This window comes from Lissotriton helveticus, chromosome 6 (assembly GCF_964261635.1).
Source record: "Lissotriton helveticus chromosome 6, aLisHel1.1, whole genome shotgun sequence".
NCBI lineage: Eukaryota > Metazoa > Chordata > Amphibia > Caudata > Salamandridae > Lissotriton > Lissotriton helveticus.
In genome coordinates this window covers 1,946,065,609-1,946,091,976 of record NC_136067.1, presented here as the reverse complement: position 1 = coordinate 1,946,091,976, position 26,368 = coordinate 1,946,065,609, and the positions used below count along the sequence as shown (strand labels likewise).

At 43.4% G+C, this 26,368-nt stretch overlaps 1 protein-coding gene and 1 long non-coding RNA gene across 4 annotated transcripts in view; one reads left to right on the top strand and one right to left on the bottom strand.

Annotated features, from left to right (window-relative positions):
- Positions 1-26,368, top strand: part of LOC144763913 (cysteine-rich secretory protein 2-like) — a 387,595-nt gene that overhangs the window by 207,393 nt on the left and 153,834 nt on the right. The window contains exons 2-3 of the mRNA XM_078649947.1: positions 2,428-2,489; positions 4,716-4,829. Of these exons, the coding sequence (XP_078506073.1) occupies positions 2,430-2,489; positions 4,716-4,829 (174 nt within the window). The 5' untranslated portion in view covers positions 2,428-2,429. The remainder of the gene's footprint in view (positions 1-2,427; positions 2,490-4,715; positions 4,830-26,368) is intronic.
- Positions 1-26,368, bottom strand: part of LOC144763914 (uncharacterized) — a 685,449-nt gene that overhangs the window by 655,383 nt on the left and 3,698 nt on the right. The window lies entirely within an intron of this gene.

Here is a 26,368-nt window from a genome sequence, read left to right as displayed (position 1 = left end):
GGGTCTGAATGAGGAATTTACAGTGCATATGGATAGTTGGATACAGTCCTTTTTTAGCCATAACAAGGGGACAGCTAATGTGTGCATAGTATGGGATAAATTCAAAGAGGGATTCCGTGGTGAATGTTTGAGTTTCTCAATCTGGCAGCAAAAGAAATTTAAAAAGGAGATTGCCATGCTATATGATCTGCTAGCACAGGCAGAGACCTTATTAACGAGGGAAGTAGTTAGTGGTAGGAAGGAGCTAAGGGAGTTTGAGAATAAGGTGGCAAAGGCCAGAGCTGATGTTCTTGGATTTTGGAGTAAGGAGATCGCAAGGACATTTTTAACATATAAAATGAAAAGTCATGAGTTCGGGAAAAAAAAAAAGAGTGTATTTTTCAATGTTTTACCTATTTATAAATATTCACAGAAGTAATCCTGGAAAACTGATCTATGTGCATATTTCTAGCTGTATACCAGGAAGGTCAAGTGACTGCTACCCTTATGTGGAATTCTCCATTGAAAAGAGGATGCAGTCCTGTGGGTAAAATCACACATTTGGTCCTCTGCAGGACAAATGCTCCCTCGTGGAGAATGCTCTTCCCCTCAACTTCCACAAAATGTTGGACTAATCTGTACTCCTTACCTTCCTGGAAGGGGTATTGTGTCAGCCCCATGTTGGAGGAAATCTTTAACCATTTCCGGGGTAGAAAGGAGTCTGACTGACGTTTGGGAATGAACACAAATGTAAATATGTGTGTGCATCCTACACTTTTAAGGTAAACAGAAAGTTCAAATTGCAAACAGCGCTGTCTGTGTTTTGTGATGGTGCTGATGTAATAATCAGGCGCTCTAAACTGTATGTTGGTAGAAGTTTGCATAACCTTAAGCCTTGTTAAAATGTAAGAGTCAAGGCATTTTGTGTTGTCTGTGATTCGCTGCAAATGCAGAGCTGGAGTCATAGGAGGGACAGCAGACATCAAAATTGTTAGAAGTACAACCTGTGGGGCCATGCTAGAGGTCTATTGGGTAATGTCACCAGTTTAAATTCCAACAACATTAAGGGCATTTGGGGGGATTCCTTTACTATGCTGCAAGTAGTTGTTAAACCTGCTGCCCTCAAAAGAAACCACCTATACACTACACATAGGGTATATATAACACCAAGAAAACTAGCTAAGATCACAGGGCTAGCATATCATTGCCCTAGGTGTAAGCACCCGCCCGCGGACGATTTCCATATGTTCGTGGATTGCCCGGGGATAATAAATTATTGGATTAAGATACAGGAATTTTGGGAGGATGTGCTCCATCAACAAGTGGAGGTCACCCCGGGGACTATTTTTTTCGGACTCAGGACAGATTAAATCTTTTATGTTATTATTCTGGCAAGGCGCGAGATATGTAGGGCCTGGAAAGATGTAAATGCCCCGACTTTTTCGGAGTGCCTGAAACATATAATTCTTACAAGTGAATCTAATATGGCATGTGACAGCACAAGTTATGATAAGATCTGGGCGGCCGTTGTGGCTTGGCTTAACAGGTAACGGTGTTCCAATGATTTTGCCCGGGCACTGTTGGTTCTTTGCCTCCAAAGTCACACAGGGTCTTTGTGGTGGTGTGAAATGGAGAGGACTAAGAAAACAGTATTGGCCTGAGGGGTTTACATCTTTCTCTCTGCGTAGGTCTTAAACACCAGGGTCGGAACAGGTTGGCCGATGGAGAGGGGATATGTTGTTTCCCGTCAAAAATGCCCATCACGGTATATGAGGACACAAAAAAAATAAAAATTAGAAGCACAGCCTGTGTCTCTTTAAAGAACAGGGTCTGCTTTCAATAAACAATCTCTCAAATAGATAAGACATCTGGGCTACTATGTGACTCTCGTAGAGGGAGATGCCTCATTGACATCAGTTCTTATTTGCAATTCAGAAAGGATTGTAAAATTCGTATTGTCAGTTTGTAAACACTGGCCCTTGAATAAGCAGGGCTAGAGCCTCCACCACAGATTCAGATTGTAATACCTGTAGGCGTGTCACCTTGATCTGCATCAGCAATATACCAGTCACTCAAGGGGCAAGAAGGGCCTCGCCAGTCGGAGTGCAGTCAAGGAATCAAGCTCGTCCTTGCATTGGTTCTCAAGGGCACTATACAAAGCTGTAATGCATGGAAACAACCCATCACACGGTCAGAGTGGGGCATGGAGACCACAATTCGCTATGGGCACACATGCTCACTTAAGTAGTGTGTATATGTGTGCTACAACTAGGATGTATTTTATGCTCAGTCAGGAGTTTGCACCTCGTGGAGGTCTATTGTATTGCTAGTTATTACAGTTCTAAAAGTGGCGAAAACCATGCACATTAATGGCCCAAAAGAACAAACATTAAACATGTAAACGTGATGATCTTTAAATAATAAACAAAATGTTGCTCTCCTTTTCAGAAATGGATTTGCCACTGCTAGCAGTGATTCTGGCTTTGGGACTGCATTGCTCTACTGTACAGGTAAGAAAAATTAATAGTATATAAATGTGTGATCAAAGAAAAGGAAATGCTTCAGCGTATATACACTCACTGATCTTATCACAAAGCTACAGCTATGCAGAGTCCTGTGTTGTATAGGAATATATCTGGAGTTTCTCGTTTTCAGACTTAGTATGTCAGATAAAACAACCCCATATTATCGTTTTTTACTTTTCGAGCAAGCTAGCTAGTGAGAAAGGGAGAAGAGGGAGGCATTCCTCTCTCTCCTCTTCTCATGTAAAGAAAGTTTATGTGGCAGCAGAATTATGCACTTTGCTTTTTTAAATTGTACAGTGTGCACCACCAATTATGACAGCATTTATGACTTTGGTGTGATTAAAATGCTGACTTTGGTGTGATTTAAATGCTACTAAACTAAATTAAATCAAAGAATGCACCACAGCACGAACTTGAAATATCAATGTTGGTGCACCCTGAGGCCTGTAGGAAGTCGTATCAGGCCATGTGACCACAAGGATCTAAATGCACTCACCTGTAACCAAGGCAATTTCGCCTAAACGCGTAAGGATTAAATTAGTGTCTAATCCATGAACTGTAATATCTTTAATATTATAACTGAGCTTCTTTTTGAGGATCCTGGCCTTTAGGGTCTGTTTACTCAAGGTATCAACTCTTTGCTTCCTTGAACCCTTACACCTAACCCTGTGCAGTCTTCGGTAGCAACCTGAAAACATATCCTGAAGTACCCTGCAAGAAGCACTTATCTTCATTTCTGCAGCTTTAATCTCCTGTCCATCTTTATAGGAAACCTATTTCAGATATAAATAATATATGAAACATATTTCATATAACCTGCCTCTCCCTGAATATTTTAAAGTCATCTAATTTAGTAGCTTTCCTGGACATACTTTACCTGGGCTTCCCAGGGTTATCTTACTTCTAATATTAGACAAAACGGAGACCTCTTCTTCATAGACTCAATCAACAAGCAAGGACTTGTGGCCATTTAAAAAAACAAACCTGAAATAAATCAACAGGTACATCTTATTCTATTGGCAGATGAATGGACAGACAGGATGAGTGACTGCCCAAAGAAATTGCTGGGAAAAGCAACCATGCTGTGAAGACTATTGGATAGACGTTGATGAACCAATAAATACTCTCTCTCTCTATGCCGAGCAATCTAACCCAATGAAACCGGCGCCCACCCCTCCTTCCTCAGGTTAAACCCATGGAATCTGCTTACAGCATCCATACACTAAAGTGATAACATCAAGACTGCCTTAAAACACTTCTGTTACTAGTGGCTGCACAGTCAAGATGGGCTTGCCAGTTGCACTCGTACTTCTTAATGCGCCTAGTCATGTTTCAGTTTTAAATGGGCCAACAAAACATAAACAGATACAGAAATCGATGTACAAATACCCAAATAAATAAATCCAATAGACATCTTTCACATGAGGGAGTATGCCACATTATAAACTATCATGCAAACCACCCTTGTGTTATGTAGGTTAGGCCTTGCCAAAACACTGAATGAATAAGGGATTGCACTGACAGAGTGGATGCCCCCAAATCTACCATTATCTTATTTTGATTGGACCAGATTTTGAGCCTGATGTCTTTCACTAGCTATGACTATAGTCTTATAGCCCGCCGTAGAGGCCAATACCGGCTATTAAAGGCCCTCTCCAGCGTTAAAGGCCCGAGCCGAAGGGTGAGGGACTTTAATAGCCGGTATAGCCCAGCTGCGAAGGGCTATAAGGCTATTAGAACATTCTGCCACTTGAGGGCAGAATGTTCCAACAAAAAAAACAAAGCCTTATGGGAGCGCGAGGGGATTGGAATCCCCTCAGGCTCCCTGAAGCCTTTGTTCACAGTCAGAGCTGCGAACAAAGAAACATTGGAATGTTGGAGCTCCAGGCTTATACCAGCCATTATAAGCCCGGAGCTACTCCATTGTTTTCAATGGAGCTCCCAACATTCCAATGTTCTAATGTACGTTAAAGGTCCAAACCAGTTGGGAATGTCACAATAGTTCTCAAAGTGCAAGCCAGCATCAAACAAAGGAATGCTCTGAAATGCTTATTGTTGGTGATTGTCCAAGATGGAGGACTTGGTAAAAGAGAATTGCATTTTTTCTGTACACTTGATATGGTTGATGTAACCTCACCTTAGCACACTACACTATACCCATACGGTTCTGACAGCATTAGGTTATTTAATTACATTGATTATATTTTTCAGAGCCTAGATCCTAAACTGCTAACTGATAATGCTGACGTTCAAAGGGCGATTTGCGACAAACACAATGAATTGAGGCGAAGTGTCAACCCAACTGCCAGCGACATGCAAAAAGTGGTGAGATTCATTTTACACTGATATTTAAATTAAATAATTAGGGATGAAATGTCAATTTCATGAATGTAAAGAAAAATGTATTTGCCTTTAGTATTTCTAACCTTATATCAATGAGAATTCAAAATGTCTCCAATGCAAATCTCTCTAGGAGTCAGTAATATCTACATTGTGGACAGTATACATTTACATAGATACCTGGGCATGCCTGTTCATCTCTTGTCCTAAGTATACGAAACCTGTTCCTAGGAATACAGCAGCCAGTAAAGACTGATTTAGAGGTGGGTAATGGAACAACGTTTGTTTTGTTGGAAGTGCCAAATTCTCTCTCTGAAGATTCTCCTCTTGTGAATCCACCACCATAACTTAAATATGCCCAACCTGTCTTCTAGCATATTCTCCACCAGATGAGAATCTTCCCTTACCACCAAATCCAATTCAGGTCCTTCTTAGCTATCTAAAGTGATTTCCCCAGATTTCAATCATATTGGTAGATGAGTCACACTTCAATTGATCCTCTGCTGATAAATACTGTGTCTGATGGTCTGAAATACGCACTTGACTAATGCTTGCAGTGTGGTCCTTGAGGAACACACATTGAAGGGCCTCAGTTCATCTCTGGACACGGACACGGACATGGACACGGACACACACACACACACACACACACAGGCACAAGAAAACAGAAAAAAATGAGAAAAACAAGAAAAGGGGGCAGAGTAGAAACACCCTGACCCCCTAGGCCTGATTAGGGGTCCCAAAGGACCCCTTTTTAATCGCGGGATGCCAATCCCAAAATAAAACGAAGTGCGGGCTCCTGTGCTTTCATGTTAATTAGCCCCCGGGGGGGCTAAATCCCGGGGGCTTTTTAAAAATACAGTGTGGTAGGGGCCAATCCCCCCCCCGCAGCCCCAGGGACCGCCACCCCTGGGGCTTAAATGTATAATGGGGGGCCTCTAAGGCCCCCGGAGCCCCGGGGACCCCCACCACCCTGGGCGTATTTTTAAAAAACAAAAAGAATTAACAAACCTGTGTGGGGGGCTCATGCCCCTCCACACCCCCCAGGGACCGCCACCTCCCCGGGGCACTACATATTTAAATTGGGGGGTCCGTGACGGACCCCCAACCCCGGGGACCACCGCCCCCGGGGCTTTTAAATGTTGGGAGAGGGGCCGTGCGGCCCTCCTCCTGGAGACTTGTGGTGGCCCTGCGGACCACCACCCCCATGGCTGGCTCCTGCAGTGTCCCGGGGTGCCCACCCCGGGACACTGCTGTTTGCTATGGTAGGGAGGGAGCCTCACAGGATGTGGGGAGCTGGCCAGGACAGTGGGGGGCTTGGGTCCCCGGGGCATTAAGTGGCCTGAGGAGGAGGGCTATGCAGCCCCCTCCTTAAAAAAATGTTTTAAATGTGGCCATGGGGATGGGGTCCTCGGGGCCTGGAATTAGCCACGGGAGGGGGCCACGCAGCCCCCTTCTCATTTAAAATAATTAATAAAATAGTTGGGGGTCAGGCCCTGGGGGATGGGGTCCCCAGGACCCAAAAAAAAGAAAATTAAGGGGGGCTTCAGAGCCCCCCTTCTTAAAAAAAATGTAAAACTGGATGGGGAGGAGGCCATGCCCCCTCCCTGTACCACTCTGCAAACGCGCCCCCTGGCACATTTGCAGAGGGGGAAGTAATTCCCCTTGAGTACTGTGGGTCCCTCAGGGCCAAGTAGCCCACCAGGAACCTCCAGTATGCGCCAGGGTGCTGCATTGCAGAGGTGTAATGAGGCCACGCCCCTTTTTACACCTCTCTGCAACGCAGCCCCCTGGCGCATACTGTTGGTTCCTGGTGGGCTAGTTGGCCCCCAGGGACCCCCAGTATTCAAGGGGAATTAGTTCCCCCTCTGGAAACGCGCCAGGGGGCTGCGATGCAGAGAGGTGTAATAAGGCAAGGCCCTTTTTACACCTCTCTGCAACGCAGCACCCTGGTGCATACTAGAGGTTCATGGTGGAGTAGTTGGCCCCCAAGGACCCCCAGTATGCAAGGGGACTTAATCCCCAACTTAGAACGCACTACGGGGCGTGTTTGCACAGTGGTGATGGTAGGGGACGGGGCTTGAAGTGATATGTGTGCAACATGCCCTGTGGCGCATTTTAAGTTGGGGAATTAATTCCTCTTCAATCCAGAGGTCCCCTAGGGGCCAACTAGCCCAACAGGTACCTCCAGTAAGCGCCACGACGCTGCGTTGCAGAAAGTTGTAAAAAGGGGCCTGGCCTCTGAACACCTCTCTGCAACGCAGCTCCCTGGTGCATACTGGAGGTACCTGGTGTGCTAGTTGGCACACAGGGGACCTCAGGATTGAAGATTAATTAATCCCCCAACTTAAAACGTGCCACAGGGTGTGTTTGCACACGTCACATGAGGCTTCGCCCCCTTCCTTCACTATTGAGCAAAATATTCCTCTAAAATCAGCCGAACTATGAATTCTGATTTACTCACCTGTTATCACGAGAAACGTCAGTGTTGCATCTTTGAGCCCAGTACGGACGGACCCTGAAAAGTAAATCTAAGCGTACTTGCCAGTAAGTTGTATTTCCTTCCATAGGAATCTATTGTGTGGTTTTCACCAGAAAAGTTTCTGTGTCTATTTTTGAAAACGTACAAATATTCCTTTTAAAATCAGCCGAACTACGAATTCCGATTTACTCACCTGTTATCATGTGAGACCTCAGTGCTGCATCTTTCAGCCCACTACTGATCCTGGAAAGTAATTCTAACCATACTTACAGTAACTTGAATTTCCTTCCATAGGATATCATTGCCTGCTATATAAAATAGATATAAATTAAATTAAAAAAATATATAAAATAAAATAAATTATATTACAATTTCAATATTTTTAAAAACATTTTTTTTCCAATTTATATTAAAAATATGTAATGTAATTTAAAAAATAAAATATCTAAAAATAAATACTTTAAAACAATGTAGTAAATCAGTATATAAAAAAAATAACAATTAATACATTTAAAAATTATCATTTACAAAACCTTTGAAATTCACTGAAAAAAACATAAGTATCAGCCACGTTATAGTTAGGAATTAGCATTTCAAAAACCTTAGAAATTCACTAAAAAACCATAGATTTCAGGCACGTTATAGTTAGGAATTTGCATTTAAAAAACCTTCGAAATTCACTGAAAAAACCATAGCTTTCACACGTTATAGTTAGCTGGACATTTCACTCATACAAAACCATTGAAATTCCCCCGTTATAGTTAGTTCTGCTAACTATAACTTGCGTGCCCGCAATGCACTGCTGATGATGTCACATATTACATCACTCATGACATGGTCAGTGACATCCCTGATGACATCCCAAATGACATCACTGATGACATCATCCTTGTGAAAGAGTGGCAGACCTCCTCTCACCCTAATATAACCTTTGATACACACACTCAAAAATAGAAACTAAAATTTTCAAAAAAATGGAGATACCAATACCGGTTAACACAACCTATTCAGTAATTTCAACATCTACATACACATCCACTCATTCACCAACACTTCTATGTGGTCACTCATACATGTACTCACTCATCATATGTACTCATACACCTATACATCCTGTTTCACACCGATACTCATCCATTGAGTTACTCACACACATACTCACACTTGCAAATAAACTATCAAACATCCATTTACTTGCATATACAGCTATACACACACCACTACACTTACTTCTACAGAAACGTACACCTACCTACTCTCTTACACAATCACTTATAGAAACACATACTTGTTTATACAGCAACTCTTCCAATCTCTCACTCTCACATATACTCACTTATATACATCAATACTCACATATACTAGTTTCAAACATATGTAGTTACTCATAAAGATACTATTGATACAGTCATTCACTCACTAACACACCCATACACACACTCATCCACCCATACAGTGTTGCACACATGCTGTCTTCAAAACACATACAAACAGTGAGTCAGTCATTCATGCATCTGTGCGCTAAGTAATAACCCCAACCAAACCATACAAACACTCATTCTGATACTCAAAAAACCAACTAATAACCCATATAGACACTCATGTAGATACTAACCAACCCATGCAGCCACTTATACACAAAGTGAGACACTGATACAGATATTTACATATTTAAACAGTACTCGCGAATACATGTATTCACTGAAATACACTTAATAAGTCAGTTATACAATCATTTTTACAAAAAAAAGTCATCCATTTAGACACCTATTTACCCATTTATTCTTCCATCGACCTTTAGATATACATATATAAAAAATATATATATTTTTCAGAAGGACACACATTCACTGGATGATGTCATCAGTGATGTCGTCAGTGATGTCATGAGTGATGTCACAGACCATGTCATGAGTGATGTAATATGTGACTTCATCAGCAGTGCATTGCGGGCGCGCGAGTTATAGTTAGCTGAACTAACTATAACGGGGGAATTTCAATGGTTTTGTATGAGTGAAATGTCCAGATAACTATGACATGTGTGAAACCTATGGTTTTTTCAGTGAATTTCTAAGGTTTATTAAATGCTAATTCCTAACTATAACGTGGCTGAATCCCATAATGTTTTCAGTGAATTTCTAAGGTTTTTTAAATGCTAATTCCTAACTATAACATGGCTGAAACCTATGGTTTTTTCAGTGAATATATATATATATATGCAACAGTGTGACCCATTTGGGTGTCCACTAGGGGATGAATATTATAAATGAATGTACTGTTCTTGTTTGCTTCCTACTCAGCTTCAACGGTATCAAGGTGAACCTTTGAAAAAGGTCAAGTGTGACTAAAACATGTTAGGACTGCTGTTGCTGTGCTTTTATAAATCAAAGATTGTCATCTTTGCCGCTATTTCTCTTCTAAGGGGGAGATTGATGTCTAGCGGTTTGGTTCTGCCGCAAGCGACGCACCACCAGCAAGAGCGCTGTGTTTGCCTAAGTGGAACCAATTCTGTGTGCTCGTGAAGGCGATAATGGGCAACTGACAGCCACCAAAGACGAACTTCGGTATGGTTCTCAGCAGACTTAAGAATAGGACTGTTAAGGCACAACAATAAAATTGCAACAGCTAATTGAATAAAAAATGTTGGCACTACCACTGTAGGGATAAAAAAGCAAGGGGCAGTGAACCGCAAGTACCACCATGCACCAGTTTGACCCATTTGGGCAACCTCTAGGGGGAAAATATTATAAATTGATGCAATGTTTTTGTGAGGTTCCTACTCGGCGTCAACGGTGTCAAGGCGAACTTGTGAAAACGGCCAAGTGTGGCCGAAACATGTTAGGACCGCAGTTGCTGTGCTTTAATAAATCAAAGATTCTCATCGTTGTGGATTGCGGCTATTTCTCTTTTAAGAGGGAGAGTTGTTTGATGTCTAGCAGCTTGGTTCTGCCGCAGGCGACGCACCACCAGCAAGAGTGCCGTGTTTGCCAGAGTCGAACCAATTCTGTGTGCTTGTGAAGGCGATAATGGGCAACAGGCAGCCGCTGAAGGCGAACTTTGTAATGGTTCTCAGCAACCTTAAGAATAGGACTGTTAGGGCACAACGATGAAATTGCAACAGCAAATTGAATAAAAAAGTTTGCCACCACCCACTGGTGGGATAAAAAGCAAGAGGCAGGGAACTGCAAGTACCAGCATGCAACAGTTTGACCCATTTGGGCATCCACTAGGGAACGAATATTACACACACCCACTAGCGAAAGTGAGGCAGAATCAATGACCAGTGGCAGCAATAAAGATATAAGTTTTTTACGCGTGGTTAAAAGGATCAAAAGAGGGAACAGGGACCAGTCAAAATGACAGGCAAATACATCAAAAAGAGGAAAGAGAGGAAGGACAAGAGGGAGACAAGAGAGGCATGAGAATGAGATCATGGAACAAACAGATTTAGACAACAGTCAAACTAAAGGGGTGGAAGTGATTAATCTATATATGGTCACCCTTTTGGAGAAAGGTATGGGCTTCTGTCCAAAAGAATTTGGTGATGTGTGTAACTATTATAGATTTGTTCAAATATACAAGGAATCTTAAACTGAAAAAATTATTTGAACACAATCTGAAACCCAATAAAGCAGTGAAAACATATCCCAATGATTTTTTTTCTGAATAGTCAAGTATACAAGATATTTGGAATGTGGAAATACTACTGTCTCTCACAGATGACGATCGCAATCACATGACCATTGAAGCACTTTTGCTAGATCATGATATAGACACAGACCTTACCATTTCCATTGGGCTAAAAAACAAATCTAGATGGACACCCATATTACCCAGTGGCAACAACATTGACGTTTTCCACAAGCTAGTATTGGAAGACATGTACAAAGTACTGAATTCTAATCACAGACACAAACGTAGACTAAAAGACAACTTAACTACTAGTGAACGTAGGGGAGTGGCTTGGCCGGCTGCAAGATGGCCGCACTGTAAGTGGGATCTGCCAGCCAAGCACAAGATCCACTATCATCCTGCAGACAACGGCTTCCTTAATAACCACAACCGGTGTCCCCTGTCTTCCCCTCACCTGTGGCACCGCTCGGATTGGTTTTCGTCTTCAGTAACAGTTGGGGTGCTGCTTGTCGCCAGAACCGGGCCTACGCCTTGCGGGCCTGTGGGAGACTGACCGCCCTGTTGCTGCCGCTGGCGGGGCTCACTGGTACCGAGTCCTGCCGCGGGGACGTTGGAGGCGCTTGAAGATTCCTGGTGAGTGCATCTTGCCACCTGGTCTCTCCGCGGCGGGGTTGGGGTGGTTGGCGTTGGGCTGCCCGGCTCAGGCCGTGAAGCGTGGGTGCCATTTCATACCCTCGCTATTTACTAGCTTGTCTGGGGTGCTTTGTAGCACCCCCATCTCTTGGAGGCGCCTGCTTTTTGATTCCTTAGCAATGGGAAGGTCCGATCCAAAACAGCTCAAAATCACGTTCGATCCACGCAGGTCGACATGCCAGGACAGCGCCAGCTCGAACGGTGGTGTTATTCGATGCCGCCATAGAATCGCCTCCAACTCGCGACGATGACCCAAAAGAGATTATGATAGATGTTAAGTCAACGGTAACGGGAATAGCTACCCAATTGGATCAGCTCTCTGCCCGACTTGACTGAGTGAAGGCATGCGTTGACTCCCATGATAACCGCCTCCTCCACGTTGAGTCCAGGGTGTTGGACGCTGAGGACGCGGCCACTCGGGACCACCAGAAACTACTACAGATGGACAAAATCCTTGCTTTGATTCAGGAGAAAAATAAGGACTGGGCGGCGCGCTCCTGTGTGAGTAACCTCCGCATAATTGGTGTCCCAGAATCCACCAACATAGCTCGCATGGAGGACTACGTGGAGCAACTGGTCAAGGAACTCTTCAGCGATGTACTTTCCACAGTCTTCATTGTTGAATGAGCACACCGCTCCCTTGGTCCACGCCCCGGTCCCAGACTACATCCACATCCTATCATTGCAAACATTTTAAACTTCCAAGATCAGGACGCTATTTTTCGTGCTGCGAGAGACATGGGCATAATAAACCATCAACGGAACTCACTCTCGTTCTTTCCAGACTATACTCTGACTGTACAGGCTGCTAGACGCGAATTCCTCCCCGCAAAGCGAATTCTGCAAAAACACGAGGTATCCTACTCTTTGGCGTACCCAGCAAAACTAAGAGTTCGACAGGGCGCTAAAACACTGGTATTCCCTGAGCCCAGGGAGGCTCTCGCATTTACAAAGAAACTCAACAAATCGACCCGCTCCTCACCATCCAGCTCTCAGCCAGCTGACCCTGATCGCCTGAGTGAGAATGGTTGTAATGCTTGGGGCCACGACTTACTGAACGTTGTCTGAAGTTCCGGATGCTTAGCCACCCTGCTTTATTGCAGGGGTGTCCGCCGAGCCCTGCCAGGCCCTACCGGGATAATTACCAATCTTCTACTGGTTTCCCCTCCTCCAAGTTTTGGGTTCCTGGGGTGGGAAAGGGAGGTCTCTCAGACTAATTGGGGGGTTGAGTGGGTGGGGTGGTGGAGGGTTTTCTGGGGTCCGTTTTGGGGGTGGGGTTGGGTGTCAGGTATTGTGTCATCTTGTCGCTACTGTTGGTCCTGTTGGGATGGGATAGTTGGGTTGAGGACGCGACATCGACATGCTTCTGGGGTTGGTTTTTGATCTGTGCTCAAGGGGGGGGTTATGTTGGGTGGGGGGGTTATGGGTTGTTAAATTTCGTTAGCTTCATGCTAGTTCTTTTAGGTCGGACTGCATCTTCGCACTGTTCTCCTTGTCCTCCATTGCAGGGATGACATGTATAACATCGTCCCCTTTCCACACTGAATGGCTTCTTCCCCCTCCCTCTGGTCCTGTCTGCACACAGGGCCTCTGCGAATGTGGAGCCTCCTATGCTGATTGACCTGCCCATGCGCTCTGCCCCCATCTGTTGCATGTCATCTGCGGGGGCAGTTTTCTGGCTCCTCTTCCTGGGTGGATACAGTACTGCTGCACGCCTTCAGTGGTCCTTCCAAGTCGCACTATGCCACATTCCACCTAGGTATAAAACAACATGACTGATACCGTATGCTGGACCTGGAATATACGTGGTCTTAACGATCACCGCAAAGCCAGGGCTCATTCATTCTCACTTGCAGTGACACAGGGTGGACATATGTCTCTTGCAGGAGAAGCACCTATTGCCGGGGTCTGCCTCCAGACTACAGTCGTGCCACTGGGGGGAGGTGCACTCCTCGTTCTATTCCTCTTACGCAAGGGGGGTCTCAATCCTGATATGTAGGGGTCTCCCCTGGCGGACAATTCAGGCAATCATGGATCCCGACGGTAGATATGTAATTTTGCATGGCTTCCTGCTATCTCAGCCAGTTACGGTTGCTGCGGTATACGGTCCTAATTCAGACGATCCTGGCTTCTTCTATCACGTATGGCATCTTATCTCATCCTTTTGCCCGGCGGCGATTCTCTGGGGGGGAGCTTCTAATGTCACACTTTCAGCGGCATTGGACCACCCTGGTCCTGGCTCTTTCATTCCATGCGCCACCGCATCACTTCAGTCCATACTCACCGATAATTCGTTTTTGATGCCTGGCGTCATTTGTGGCCTGCTGCTCGTGAGGGCACTTGCGTCACCGGGGCTCGGGTTGCTCGTCCCGCATTGATCTATGGCTTGCCTCCCCAGACGTCATCCCTTGGCTGACTTCTGCGACACATAAAGCGCGCATCTTTTCGGATCACGCACCGGTCCAAATCTGCCTTCGCCTCCCTGCTTCCCCACAGGGAGCATTCACATGGCGTCTCCCTCCAAATGCGCTCCGTGACACAGTATTCTGCGATGAAATTCAAACAGCAATCGTCAATTATTTTAACATAAATGTGGGCCCAGTAGAATCTCCTTCCATTCTTTGGGAAGGCTTTAAAACAGTAAGAAGAGGTGAATGTATTTCGAAACAGGCCGGTGTCCTCCGTTCCATTCGTACCAATTTGAGTAAGTTAGAAACTGAGATTAGGGCTTTGGATGCTTCCCAGGCAGCACACCCCAGTCCTGAGAACCTGGCGCTCTTGAGACAAAAGCACAATGACTTTTCTGAGGAGGCTGAGAGAGAACTCACCTTTTTGGGCATCTTATATAAGAGGCACAAAACACATACTTAGTGTTCTAGCAGACGTAATTTGGGAAGATGGGATGCTTTTAGCAACATTAGACGTCACCGATCTGTACACTAATATTAGAACTAAACTGGGAATCCAAGCAGTACGGATATTTTTAAACAGGAGACTGGCTAGCCAATGGGAACATGTAGAGATGCTTATATCCGTGATTGAACTAATTCTAAAACACAATGTATTTCTTTTTGAAAACACTGGTACAAACAGGTACAGGGAATTGCTATGGTTCTCCAGGTTCTCTCCTTCGTATGCCAACCTATTCATGGGCTGGTTTGAGGAGGAGTGGATCTGGGGTCGGAAGGGAACCAAGTGGAGTGAATCAATTATCTATTGTGGCAGATACATTGATGATTGTATTATGATGTGGTCAGGTTCCATTGACAACTTGGTTTGGTTTTGTGAATTCCTAAACTCTAATGATATGGGAATCCACTTTACTTACAATCTCAGGCATACACAAATTGAATTATTAGATGTGACCCTATTTATAGAGAATAACCAGATTCAGAGCAGACTCGATCGCAAGCCCACTTCTTGTAATGCAGTACTGCACGCCGAAAGTGGACATCCCAGGCATCAGATAGAATCGATACCGTATGGAGAACTAGTGAGAGATAGAAGAAATTTCAGTAATGACAGAGACTTCCTCACATGTATGAATGGAATGAAACAGCGGTTTAGAGCCAGAGGTTACAACACACAGACAATTGTTACAGCAGAATAGAGGATAACAAAAACTAATAGAGCTGACACTCTTAGAGATGGACCACAAAAATTTAAGATGTCCCCTAAAGTCAGACTTGTAACAGACTACAATGAAGTAGCATTGACCCTCAGAAAGAGTATGAAAAGACATTGGCAAGTTCTCAGGTCACACAAATCCTTAGACAAATTCACATCTGACAGCCCATCCTTCACATAAAGATGGGGAAAAAATATCAGATCTATTCTCAGTCCCAGATACCCCAAACACAAACCCAAGACAAATTGGATATCACAAAGATGCATTGGCTTTTACAAATGCTGCAGCTGCAAAATATGCCCATTGGGCGATGGACAATATTAAACACTTTGAGAGCAATCAGGGGAGATACTATGAAATCAGACAAATAACCTGTAACAGCAAATATGTGGTATACATGATGAAATGCAAATGCAGTAGTTTCTACATTGGTAGCCCAATAAGGACTCTCAAAGAGAGGATTAATGAACATGTGAGGGCCATCAGATATCATGACCCCAGATACCACACGTCTTTACATATCAATGAATGTGCTTCACAGGGAGGACATAAGACCTTATCCTTCTGTGGCATTGAAAAGATAGAAACAGATTCTAGAGGAGGCAATATGGAACTACACCTATTCTAGAGGAGGCAATATGGAACTACACCTAAGATGCAGGAAAGCCCTCTTGATCATGAAACTTCAGGCAGTGGAAGGGGGTCTTAACATGGACCATGAACTACATTACTTTCTAGGAGACTGACTCAGGACAATATAGTGACAACAACCACACGGATACTTTTAACAAAGATGTGCAATTGCATACCGAAAGCATATGCTGTACAAACATGATTGCTCCGTACGTTACTATGAAACAACTACTAATATCTTGTGATGCACATTGGCATCTAGTGAATTCTCCCCTTCTTCTCATTTTTCTCATTGTTGAATGTTCTTGATTATTTCACATGCTGGGAAATGGAATGATCTCATCAATAGCTGTTGTCAATTTTAACAAACACACACAATGATGCATTATAGTACTGATGTTGACATATAAACTATGATGCCACTTGATACTACCATACCCTTAGTAACATCTTACGAGACAGACTGGTATCAAAGTGGCTCCCCATGTTTTGGTATAGAATGTATTGTCTTCTGCATTTTGATCTCAGATGGTGACAGAAATATGTTGTATACCTTATGTTGAGACACTGAAATGTATCGAGAATCCAATCATGCTATATGTACCACACACAGGCTAGTGACTGACACTGTATGACACGTGGTTCTTATAACTACTATTTCCACCATATTATAACGTTTTATTCAACCATACCTCCCTATCCAATAATATGGTGAAGAGACATTACCCTCCTCTATACCCAAGACTTTTACTGATCGAAGAACAGAATGGATCAAATAGTGTCCATCCTCAGTCTATTCAGAGAATCGGTTTGCGGCACGCTTTTAAAACAACGATACACTCCAGGCATTCCTATATATATGGAAAGAATGATGTCTAGAAAAACCTGACCAGACAGATGCAATCTCGGGTAGCCCCCATTATCACAGGCAGCATGGGAGAGGGACCTAAATATGCAAATAGAGGAGTGGACTTAAATGTCCATCTGCAAACTTACACACACAGTCTCTGCAACGCCAGGTTTAAATTGATCCACTATAACTTCCTACACCGTACCTACCTCACACGGGCGAAACTACGACATATTTCACAAAAAAATGATGTCAGGTGCCCCCGAGCGGCAGCAGTTCTGTGCACAGGTGGTAGAAAAGGTGCGAACGAGCACAGGTCTCTCCATAACAGAACAAATCCAATGTTTGCTAGCCACGTACGCGAACTCAAAAAAACAAAAAATAGCATACAAACTGTTGCAGATCATGGTGGTCCTGGCCAGATGTAGATTAGCTATAAATTGGATGGGGCAGAGAAGCCTGGATATAGCAACATGGATACAGGATGTCAGGGAATGGGCCCTAGCGGAAGAAATACACATGTAATTAAATTAAAAGGATGATAACTTCCAGGCAGGTCTCATTGGAGTGGCATGAGCTGTGTAGCTTGGCCTTCAACTTAGGGGTGGAGATGAGCGAGCAGAATGACATTGCATACAGGGGGAACAGATCAGATGTGGTTGAAGACCGGGGAGGGGAGGACTCAAGGGGTCAAGTGCAATGAATGCCTCCCCATTGCTTACAGTGAACCATAATGACACCTATAATGTGTCTCTCATTGTCAAGTATATCACTACTTTAATTTAGGATAGTGCCCTAGTTACTCCAGCGGTTATGCACAAGATACCTATGATACATTCTATGCTGTAATGTTGGTTATTTAAACAATTACAAACGAAAAATTACTTTTAAAAAAAGAAGAAAGGTGTCTGACTGGCGTTGGTGATGGAGAAACAGCAGCAGTCAGGGGTTCTTCACTTGCCCTTTAAGACCCAGTCTCTACAATGACAAAATTGCCTGACGAGCAATGAGCCACATGTCAGAAATGGGACGAGTCTCACATAATGGACTTCCCAGGGCATTGGGCAGTCACCATGTGTCATTTGCTGGTCACAATGTGAAATGGTTCTGCATCAAAAGGAGCATCAAACTTTTGTTTTGTCTGCTGGCTTAAAGGTACTCGATCTCCTCTAGTGAACGTGACATCTATTGCATGTCTTAGTTTGTCTGCATAGGCCTTCATTTTCCTCTTACGTTCCAAGTCTTTCATGAGTGTTTCTTCCTCTTTTTTTGCTCCTCTGGCTTCTCCTGAACATCAAGGTTGCAGGACTTTCACCTGTGGTTGAGTGAGCTCAAAGAGTGGAAGTTAAGACAGCTTCATGGTCAAGCTTTTATAGCTGAGCAGGCTGGACTGCTACCTTTAGAGTACTAATAAAATGTTTGATAAAGCTATTGACCTGTGGCCAAATAGATGTGCTCTTCTGATGCTTCTCATTAAGATGACAGAGGAAGTCTCTGAATTATAGACAGTTGAAAGGTTGGCCGTTGTCAGACTATAAGATCGCAGGAACACTTCAAGTCGTGAAGATGCTATCTAATCTGTTAAGGGCACATTCTTGAGTGATAGATGAGAGATCTTTGATCAGTAGAAAACAGGAATATTCACCAACGATCACCATCAGACAATATCAAGGGACTGAAGAAATCCACAGTAATTCTTTCCCATGCATGCAGTGGCAACTCTGACATGTTTAACAGCTGTTGAGTAGATTTCGATTACAGGCAGTTGCATAGATGATAGGCCTATAATTCCATGTAATCGTTCTCTTCTAAATGTGGAAACAAGACTCGGTCTCTGTAGGAGGCTGCCTTAGTATATGGTGCACACTTATTCAAGTGGTACACCTTGCACTAATCCAGGCAACCCTTATGGTGCTTTCAGTGGTCTTTGATAACCATAGAAAGCTCTCAAACTGCCTCCTGTAGAGAGCAGCCTTCAGGCTTATCTTGAAGGAGTGTTTTTATCTTGTTTTACTAATTTCATCTTTTGTGAAAGTAATATGAAAAAGAAACTACACGGTTATTAGTAAAAATAATTCTATTTATTTCAACACAATCACTAACCACATTGGTATAGCTCCTACCTGGAGATATCATACACAATACATAAGAATACTTAAAAAGAAGCAGGTATGTAGCATACAATACAGTGGTTACCCGGGGGAGACCAAACCAATCAACAAACGTCCAAGTCAGCCTTAAAAAACCCTCAGATATCCAGGGAACAATGTGAAAAATGTGCCTCCTTCTTCAATGACAAAATCACAAAGCTAGAGCTCTCCCTCAATCTCAACCAGAAACCCCAATGGGGAACCCCCCCTTCTCACTCCATTACCCCAGTAACAATGAGCACCCCACAGGACAACATCGACTACATGCAAACCCCTGGGTCCCACATAAACCAGAGAAGCTGGTGGTTTTCAATTCACTCACAGAGGCAGACATAACTTCCCTGCTGGCTACGTCCAAACCCTCCTTCCACCTTGAGGAGCCCCTCCCAGCCTCCCTAGCCCAAAAACAAAAATCACGCCCTAGCATCCCTCGGGACCAAGATAATAAACAGCTCCCTGAAAATTGCAGTGATGCCAGACTGTCTCAAACTCGGTCAAGTTACACCAATAATAAAAAAAACGGGACAACGACCTCAATAACTTCAGCCCAGTCTCCAATCTCCCCTTTCTAGCCAAAACTTTGGAGAGATGTATTCTTGTACAACTTAATCATCTCATCGAAAACAATAATCTCCTTGACCCTCGCCAATCGGGCTTCAGAAAACAATGCAGAACGGAACCAGCCATCCTCAACATAATAGATGATTTGCACAAGTCCCTGGATAAGGACCAATGCTGTCTACTAATTCTCCCAGACCTATCGGTGGCTTTCGACACAGTTGAACACAAGCTTCTCTTGGATTCCCTCCAAAAAAGGAGTAATGCTGAGGGTGTGGTCCTGCGCTGGTTTGCTTCCTTTCTACATAACAGCGCCCAATAATAAAAATAGACAATTAGACCTCTGGCATAACAGCAATCTGTTATATTGTGTCTTAGTCTGTTCTCTCCTTCTACCTTATGTGTCATGCATGTCTCTTCCTGAAATGTGGGATCTATGACATGCTTTTGTTCTGTATTATATTCTAGGTGGTGCACTCCAATTTTAACAATTTATTTCTAATTTATCTTAAGGGTGCTGCAGCCAAGCAGGTGCTGTCGACACTTGCAGACCTAAACTGAGACTCGTTGTGCTGCGCACTGTTCCCTACTTTGGTTCTATGTCAGTTATGAACTGCAGCCTCTGTTGTGTACATGGGGTTCCTTTGGTTCAATGAAATCAGTCCCATATCAGCAGCCGTGCTGAAGCTGAGTAAACAGGCGCTTGATGTCATACCTTGAAGGACATGAAGGGGTGCTTGTACCTTTGTTTTTTTATTGTTCATCATTGCTACAAATAAATCTTGACCTTTTAGTGATGCCGATACAGCCCACGTATACACTTTAGTTTGAAATGGCGTAAGTTGGTGCAATAGACAGTTCATTATATTTCTGCTCAGGCATGATTTTTATTGACGCACCGCTATCGATGATGAAAGGTATTGAACAACCATTTAGTGTGATCTTTAGACAAGTTTTGAATGCCTTTGGTACTTTGTCTTGTTGATTTCTCTTGGACCAGTATTTTTCCTCACAGGCGGTCAGTCCAACATGTGCATGCTTCTTTGAGATAAAAATCAACATGGCACAATCATCTTCTTCACTTTCACTAGATATTGATACAGAAGAAAGCTTTGACCAAGATTTAGATGTCGATTGACTTTGCTTGGTGTCAATTTGCCTCAGCTGATGTGGTTGCTTGCCCTCATGGGCGTGCATCACACATCGCCTAAGGAACGTTTGGTTGGACATTTTGTCTTCACGCTGTAATGCACTTACCTTTTCCTTTGCCTTGCAAACCATCGCCAAATTGTTCTCCTTTGCAGATTTGCCTAATGACGGGACGTTTACCTTAGTGTGAAAGCAAAAACCCACACCTGAAACACAACTTCATTTACTATGGAGAATTCACTCTGTATCTCTCAGTCTTGTGCGTTGGATAATTTGTCACATTTATGACTGACTCATTCTGGGCACCTTTGGTCTCCATTTCAGTCTTTAGCATGAGGCCAGAATCTCGCTGTGCCTTTACAGCGCCGGCAATTAAACAAACGTATCATTAACATGCATATATTTAGCACGCAAATGATTTTAGCCATTTGCTTTAGGGATGCTAATGGTGTAGAGGTGTTGCATTTAAAATCCAACACCTTCCCTACTAATCCCCAGACTGGAGTTGGATTAATAAATTATACTAATTCAAAATCCATCGCCCCCCTAGGGAAAGTCATTGTAATGACTTACATGCAAAAGAAATGCATCCTTATGACGATTTCTTACTAATGACGGCATTAACACGGCATACAATCTCCGCACGCTCTTCAGCTCTGGCAGCCATGAGAACTCACTTCAGACTAAGAGTTTCTCTCAGCATTCATCATCTGAACAAATCTGATAAGCATCCATCAATCATTCTGAGGCGTATAGCTTTCTCAACAATAAATTGATTGTAATTACAGTGTTTGATGAGTGTGACCAATCTCTCAACAAATGTGTCGCTATTCTCACCGACTTCGGACATACTTGACTGAAGGTGTACCTTTCGTAATCCACACTTGGCATTGGATTGATCTTTAGATTCAAGGCTGCTTTGATTTGACTGTATGTAATTTCATCAGCTCACAGCATTTTCTTTATGACGTCTTTTACACCTTCATCAGCAGGATTCTTAAGGTACTTGATAATCTTTTTGTTGTCTGCTTCTTCAATTGCATCAATGTAATCATTAAACGTCTCTATCCAGGCAGTGCATGTGTCACCAATATTCGACTTTTTGGTAGTATTGAATGGCAGCGGTGTTTCAAAAAGACTGCAGCATTTAAATTATTTATGAGATTGACTGACACTGAAGGTGGAGTTTTTACTGACACAGTCTTCTGTCCGCTAGGACCTGTTTCAGCCATAGCATCTCTAATGCCCTGTGCTGTGCGTGACTATGGGTCAATTTGGACAGCCTATGGAACCTTGAAATCCCTCTAGGTCTCCATGGGAGCCCTTTGCATTCAGGAGACCTTGGGAGTTACGCTAAACATCACCCAGCAGCTTTGGTGCTGGGCCAGTTCGGTTCTGGACAGCTCCCCAAGCACAACTCCGACTGCTTCCGTTGGGGTTACTTCCCCCAGCACAGTGGCACACTGGCACTCTTGCTCAGGTCTGGTAAGCAGATTACTTTTTTTAGTATTGGAATGTCTTGCTTATAAGCATCTCTTTGTGCCATCTGACAGCTGGTTGATCTCTGCCTTGCAGCGCTAATGTTGGCAGTGCTATCACTCCATAAGATGGATGGCTTTTACGTTGTGTAGTAGCACAGTACCTTTCTTTGCAGCCTTCCCAGCAGGTTCTCAGCCACCGATGTTTAGACTTCTCATTGAAGCTTTAATTAACTTCAAATGCTTTACACGGAGCTAGGGCTGCGCTTTGACTTCACTAATGCCAAACATCGATTCTGCACTTCAACGGCAGAACACGTGGCACGCACAAGCAGTTTGTTGGACCTCGGCAAACTCTCTGGGAGAAGACTGTCAATCTGTGAGTTACTAATCCCCTATCTCGTCGCCAGTTGTAGTGTGCTACCCTCGCCAATGACCATGGCACACATGGAACTTAGCATAACACCTCTTTATTCTTCTGCGTGTAACCGCAAACTCAACATTCTAAACCTGTATTGAATTCACTATGCTCTACTGCTTATGTCACAGTTCTATGGTGTCCATCAGGAGCCACAAAGATTCCGTCAATACAACATATGACACTAAAGTGTGAATGCAGAGAACAACACTAGATGGCTCTGAAACCTCAGTGGCAAGAAAGTGGTGTGCTGTTTCCCATACGTTCCCTGGTGTTCCTGTGCACAAAGAACATAAACAGATCATTATAAATCCTTACCGTCGAAATCTACAGTAAAGGAACTCTATCTTTCCACCCAAACAAGAATAGACTCCAGTTTACCGGTTGGCAAGATCATTTGATTGGGTCCTCATGTTGGTGTATGTTAAACTCCCACAAGGAGAAAACAATTCCAGATCCTATCAAAGACATTAGACCCCTTTAGATATTTCAGAATACTGTATATTGTCCAATACATAAATGCACTCTCAGAGGGAAGCAACCATACTGGTCTTTAGCAGATTTCCATGAGTGCATCTACGTATGTGACACCCAGGCTATGCTTCTCTTTCCTTCTTTTGAATACACGAGTCTCCGAGGTGACTCATCTCCTTGTAACAGTGGTATCACAAGAGTATTCTCCTGGCTGTAGAAGCGCAAAGATCAGTGTTGTGTAGATCACTACCGGTACGATGGATCATTGAGCCAATGACCTGCCCAGCCATATAAATTATTAGAACAAGACAAAATTAATGGATTGCCACGACTCTCTCTCTCTCAAACCATTACCACTCTCGCCCCACCTGCAAAAGCAGGCAAAGGTAGGGGACTGTTTAGGGGCTCCCACACACTCACAGCGTTGGTGGTGCTAATGGTAACCCATTTGTGTTGCCATCTAACTTTTCCATTTTGGCATAGGATTTAGGTATGTCTATGACATCTGGACATCTGTAGATCAGATCACTAGAGGGATACCAGGATAAAATATCCCATGGTCCTATTTATCAGGCACACTGCACCAGACTAACAAGCACACTTCTCAGCCCACCTGGATAATTACACACTGCTTTGTTCACCTCAAATATGTCTCTGTTGTAAGAAGTGATCATTGTTTTCATCTTGATTCATATATTTTGATCTGTGTATTAAAGTAGTCCTCCTATCATGTCTTGCTGGTTGGTTCTTAGTATGAATTTTAATTCCGCTTGCTAGTATAAAATCTACCGAAACCGTCAGAGAATCTTGGGAATCTATGTCCAGGCTGCAATTTTTCTAACCCTAATCATCTTCTCCATATGGGATAGAGCTCATGCTTGGGGAGGACCGCTAATTACCAGTGAACACTTCCTGCTTCTTTTCTTTAAAGTATGCCAATCCAGGTTTAAATGCCTTCACAGGTGTATTATAAACACATTATTTAATTAATGCAGATAGACTAGAAAGTAGTCAGTGCTGAGTTTGCGCTGCATGTTGCAGGTGGCACACACCAGCACTGATTTGTGAGGACCAGTACTTATTTTCGTTCATCAGACTTTGACCCGGAGCAAGAAGACAAAAAAACATCCAAGGGGGTGAGATGAAGGAAGAAAAATATGGCAACAAATGTGACATACGGTCATAGCAAGAACCTTTGAGAGTTAGATAAAGAGGAGTGGAGTGTTTCATGGTGGGCTAAAGAGGCATGAGGTGGAATCAAGACTATGCAACCTTGATATCTGGCAATCTGACATTCAACAGTGCCACGGATGGGCTTTTCAGCAAAACTTTAGGCCCCAGCACTTATTCTTTTTCAAACTAAGCACTGCACATAGTGTACACTATTGCACAATACATTTGTTCTTTGTACATTGCTTACATTTACAGCACAAATTTAATTGATGGACTCATACCAGAGAATACAGAAATGATTAAATTATCATCCCTATTGTTATTTTCGGATGTATGACGTTACAACGCATACTTTTACCACGCATACCTTTACAACGCGGTATTTACAACGAATACCGTTACAACGCATAGCGCTTTGGGGTGCTGGATAGTGGTAAGTATAATTTTCTATTCCAACTCCAGTCCCCGTGGACACTAGGGAAGGTGTTGGATAGAAAATTAAACGTATTCCCTATCCTAGAGCGCCCCCCAGCGCAATGCGTTGTAATGGTATGCGTGGTAATGCCTGCGTTGTAATGGTAGTGCGTTGTAAAAATTTCGTTGTAAACGTTACATACCGTTATTTTCTACTTGTGGGTAGATATGTGGTTCCTCTCTAGATTACTAGGTTTGTAGGGCATCAGTTTTTCGTATTTTCATAACAGGCACATAGGGGCAGATTTACGTTTCCTGACGCATCCCTGCAAATCAGCAGGGATGTGCCAGGAAAGATGCGTCACGCAAGTTTACCCTTGCGCCACCACAGATGTGCCGCATTTACAATGCGGTGCATCATGGCACAAGGATAAACAGATGCGTGTTTCATCTGTCGGCGTAAGGTTGGCGTAGTGCTGAAGTTGCGTCGCGTCAACTCCAGCACTGTTCCAACCCTGCCTATATCCAACATGGTGCAATCAAGCCTTACGCCTGCTTCAAGCAGGCGCAAGGTTTTGACACAGCGGGGTCGGATAAGTGACTGAGTGAAATCTTGTAGATTTCACTCAGCCACTTTTGCGAGGTGTTCCTGCGCCGGAAAGCCCCCCTGCTCTGGAACGCCCACATGAAACCTGATGCAAGTTTCATGTGGCGCAGGGCTTTACAACATGACGCATCTCCCCAGATGTGTCACGTAAATACCCCGTAGCATGGCGCTGGCTTTACGCCACCGTTGTGTCACAGAAGTAACGCAACGGCGGTGCAAAAATGGCGTATGGGGCTTGAAATCTGCCCCTAAGTCTTCCTTTTCAGTAATTTGGAGGTAGCCAGAATGATACCTTAATCTGTCATTTTGTATACAAATGAATGGTACTTCACCATCGTGACTTGAGGGGCATCAAAAATATGTTCCTGGCCAGGCCATTGGGGGAAAGGGAAGGTACAGAACTTCCTAAGCCCACTGTGAGACATTATATAATGTTGAGCGCAAGTCCATTAGGGTCATCTAATAATAATGCTCACCACCATTTTCTGCTGGCCAAATTCAGATTTAATTTTATTCACTGGTTTTTAACTGTTCCTAGATGATTTTTCAAAGTCAGGTGTTTTAAAGCCCTGTCCTTGATATCATTTTACAGAGCAGGACACCTTACATTTTACACTTTTCTGTGACTTTTATAGTTTCTTACGGACATTTTTTCTTCTTCTGTTGGTAAGAAATTGTAATTTCCTCCATGATTTGCTTCGGAGTAGCAAGCTTTTTTTCCAGGAGCCTTTATACATAAGAAGAAGCTGTTTAAGGATTAGAAAGCTCCTATTTGACTCTGTGTCTAGAAGTATTATGCACGCATTATTAATTGTGGTATGTTTTACAGACGGTTTTTGACGTCATCATTTCCGTTCCTGCACTGTCACATTCACACTTTACTTGCCCTATTTTTATATTTTTGATTCCATATCTTCGTTTTTTAGTCCTAATGTTATGTTTTAACTGACCCCTTTACTGAAGCTTTTAGCTGGTATAAAATTTGATATGTACATGTGTTATTGGTCTGCTTTTAAATATTAATGTGATAAACTTGATTTTAGGTACAAATGTTTTACTTAATGTGCTTCTATAGTCTTCAATGGCCGAATAAAGATGTATTGATTGATGGAATGGAGTTTGTATACAGGGACAGTAACTTAATGAAATGCTAAACTTCTTGCTCTCGTTTGAAAGCTTGCTTA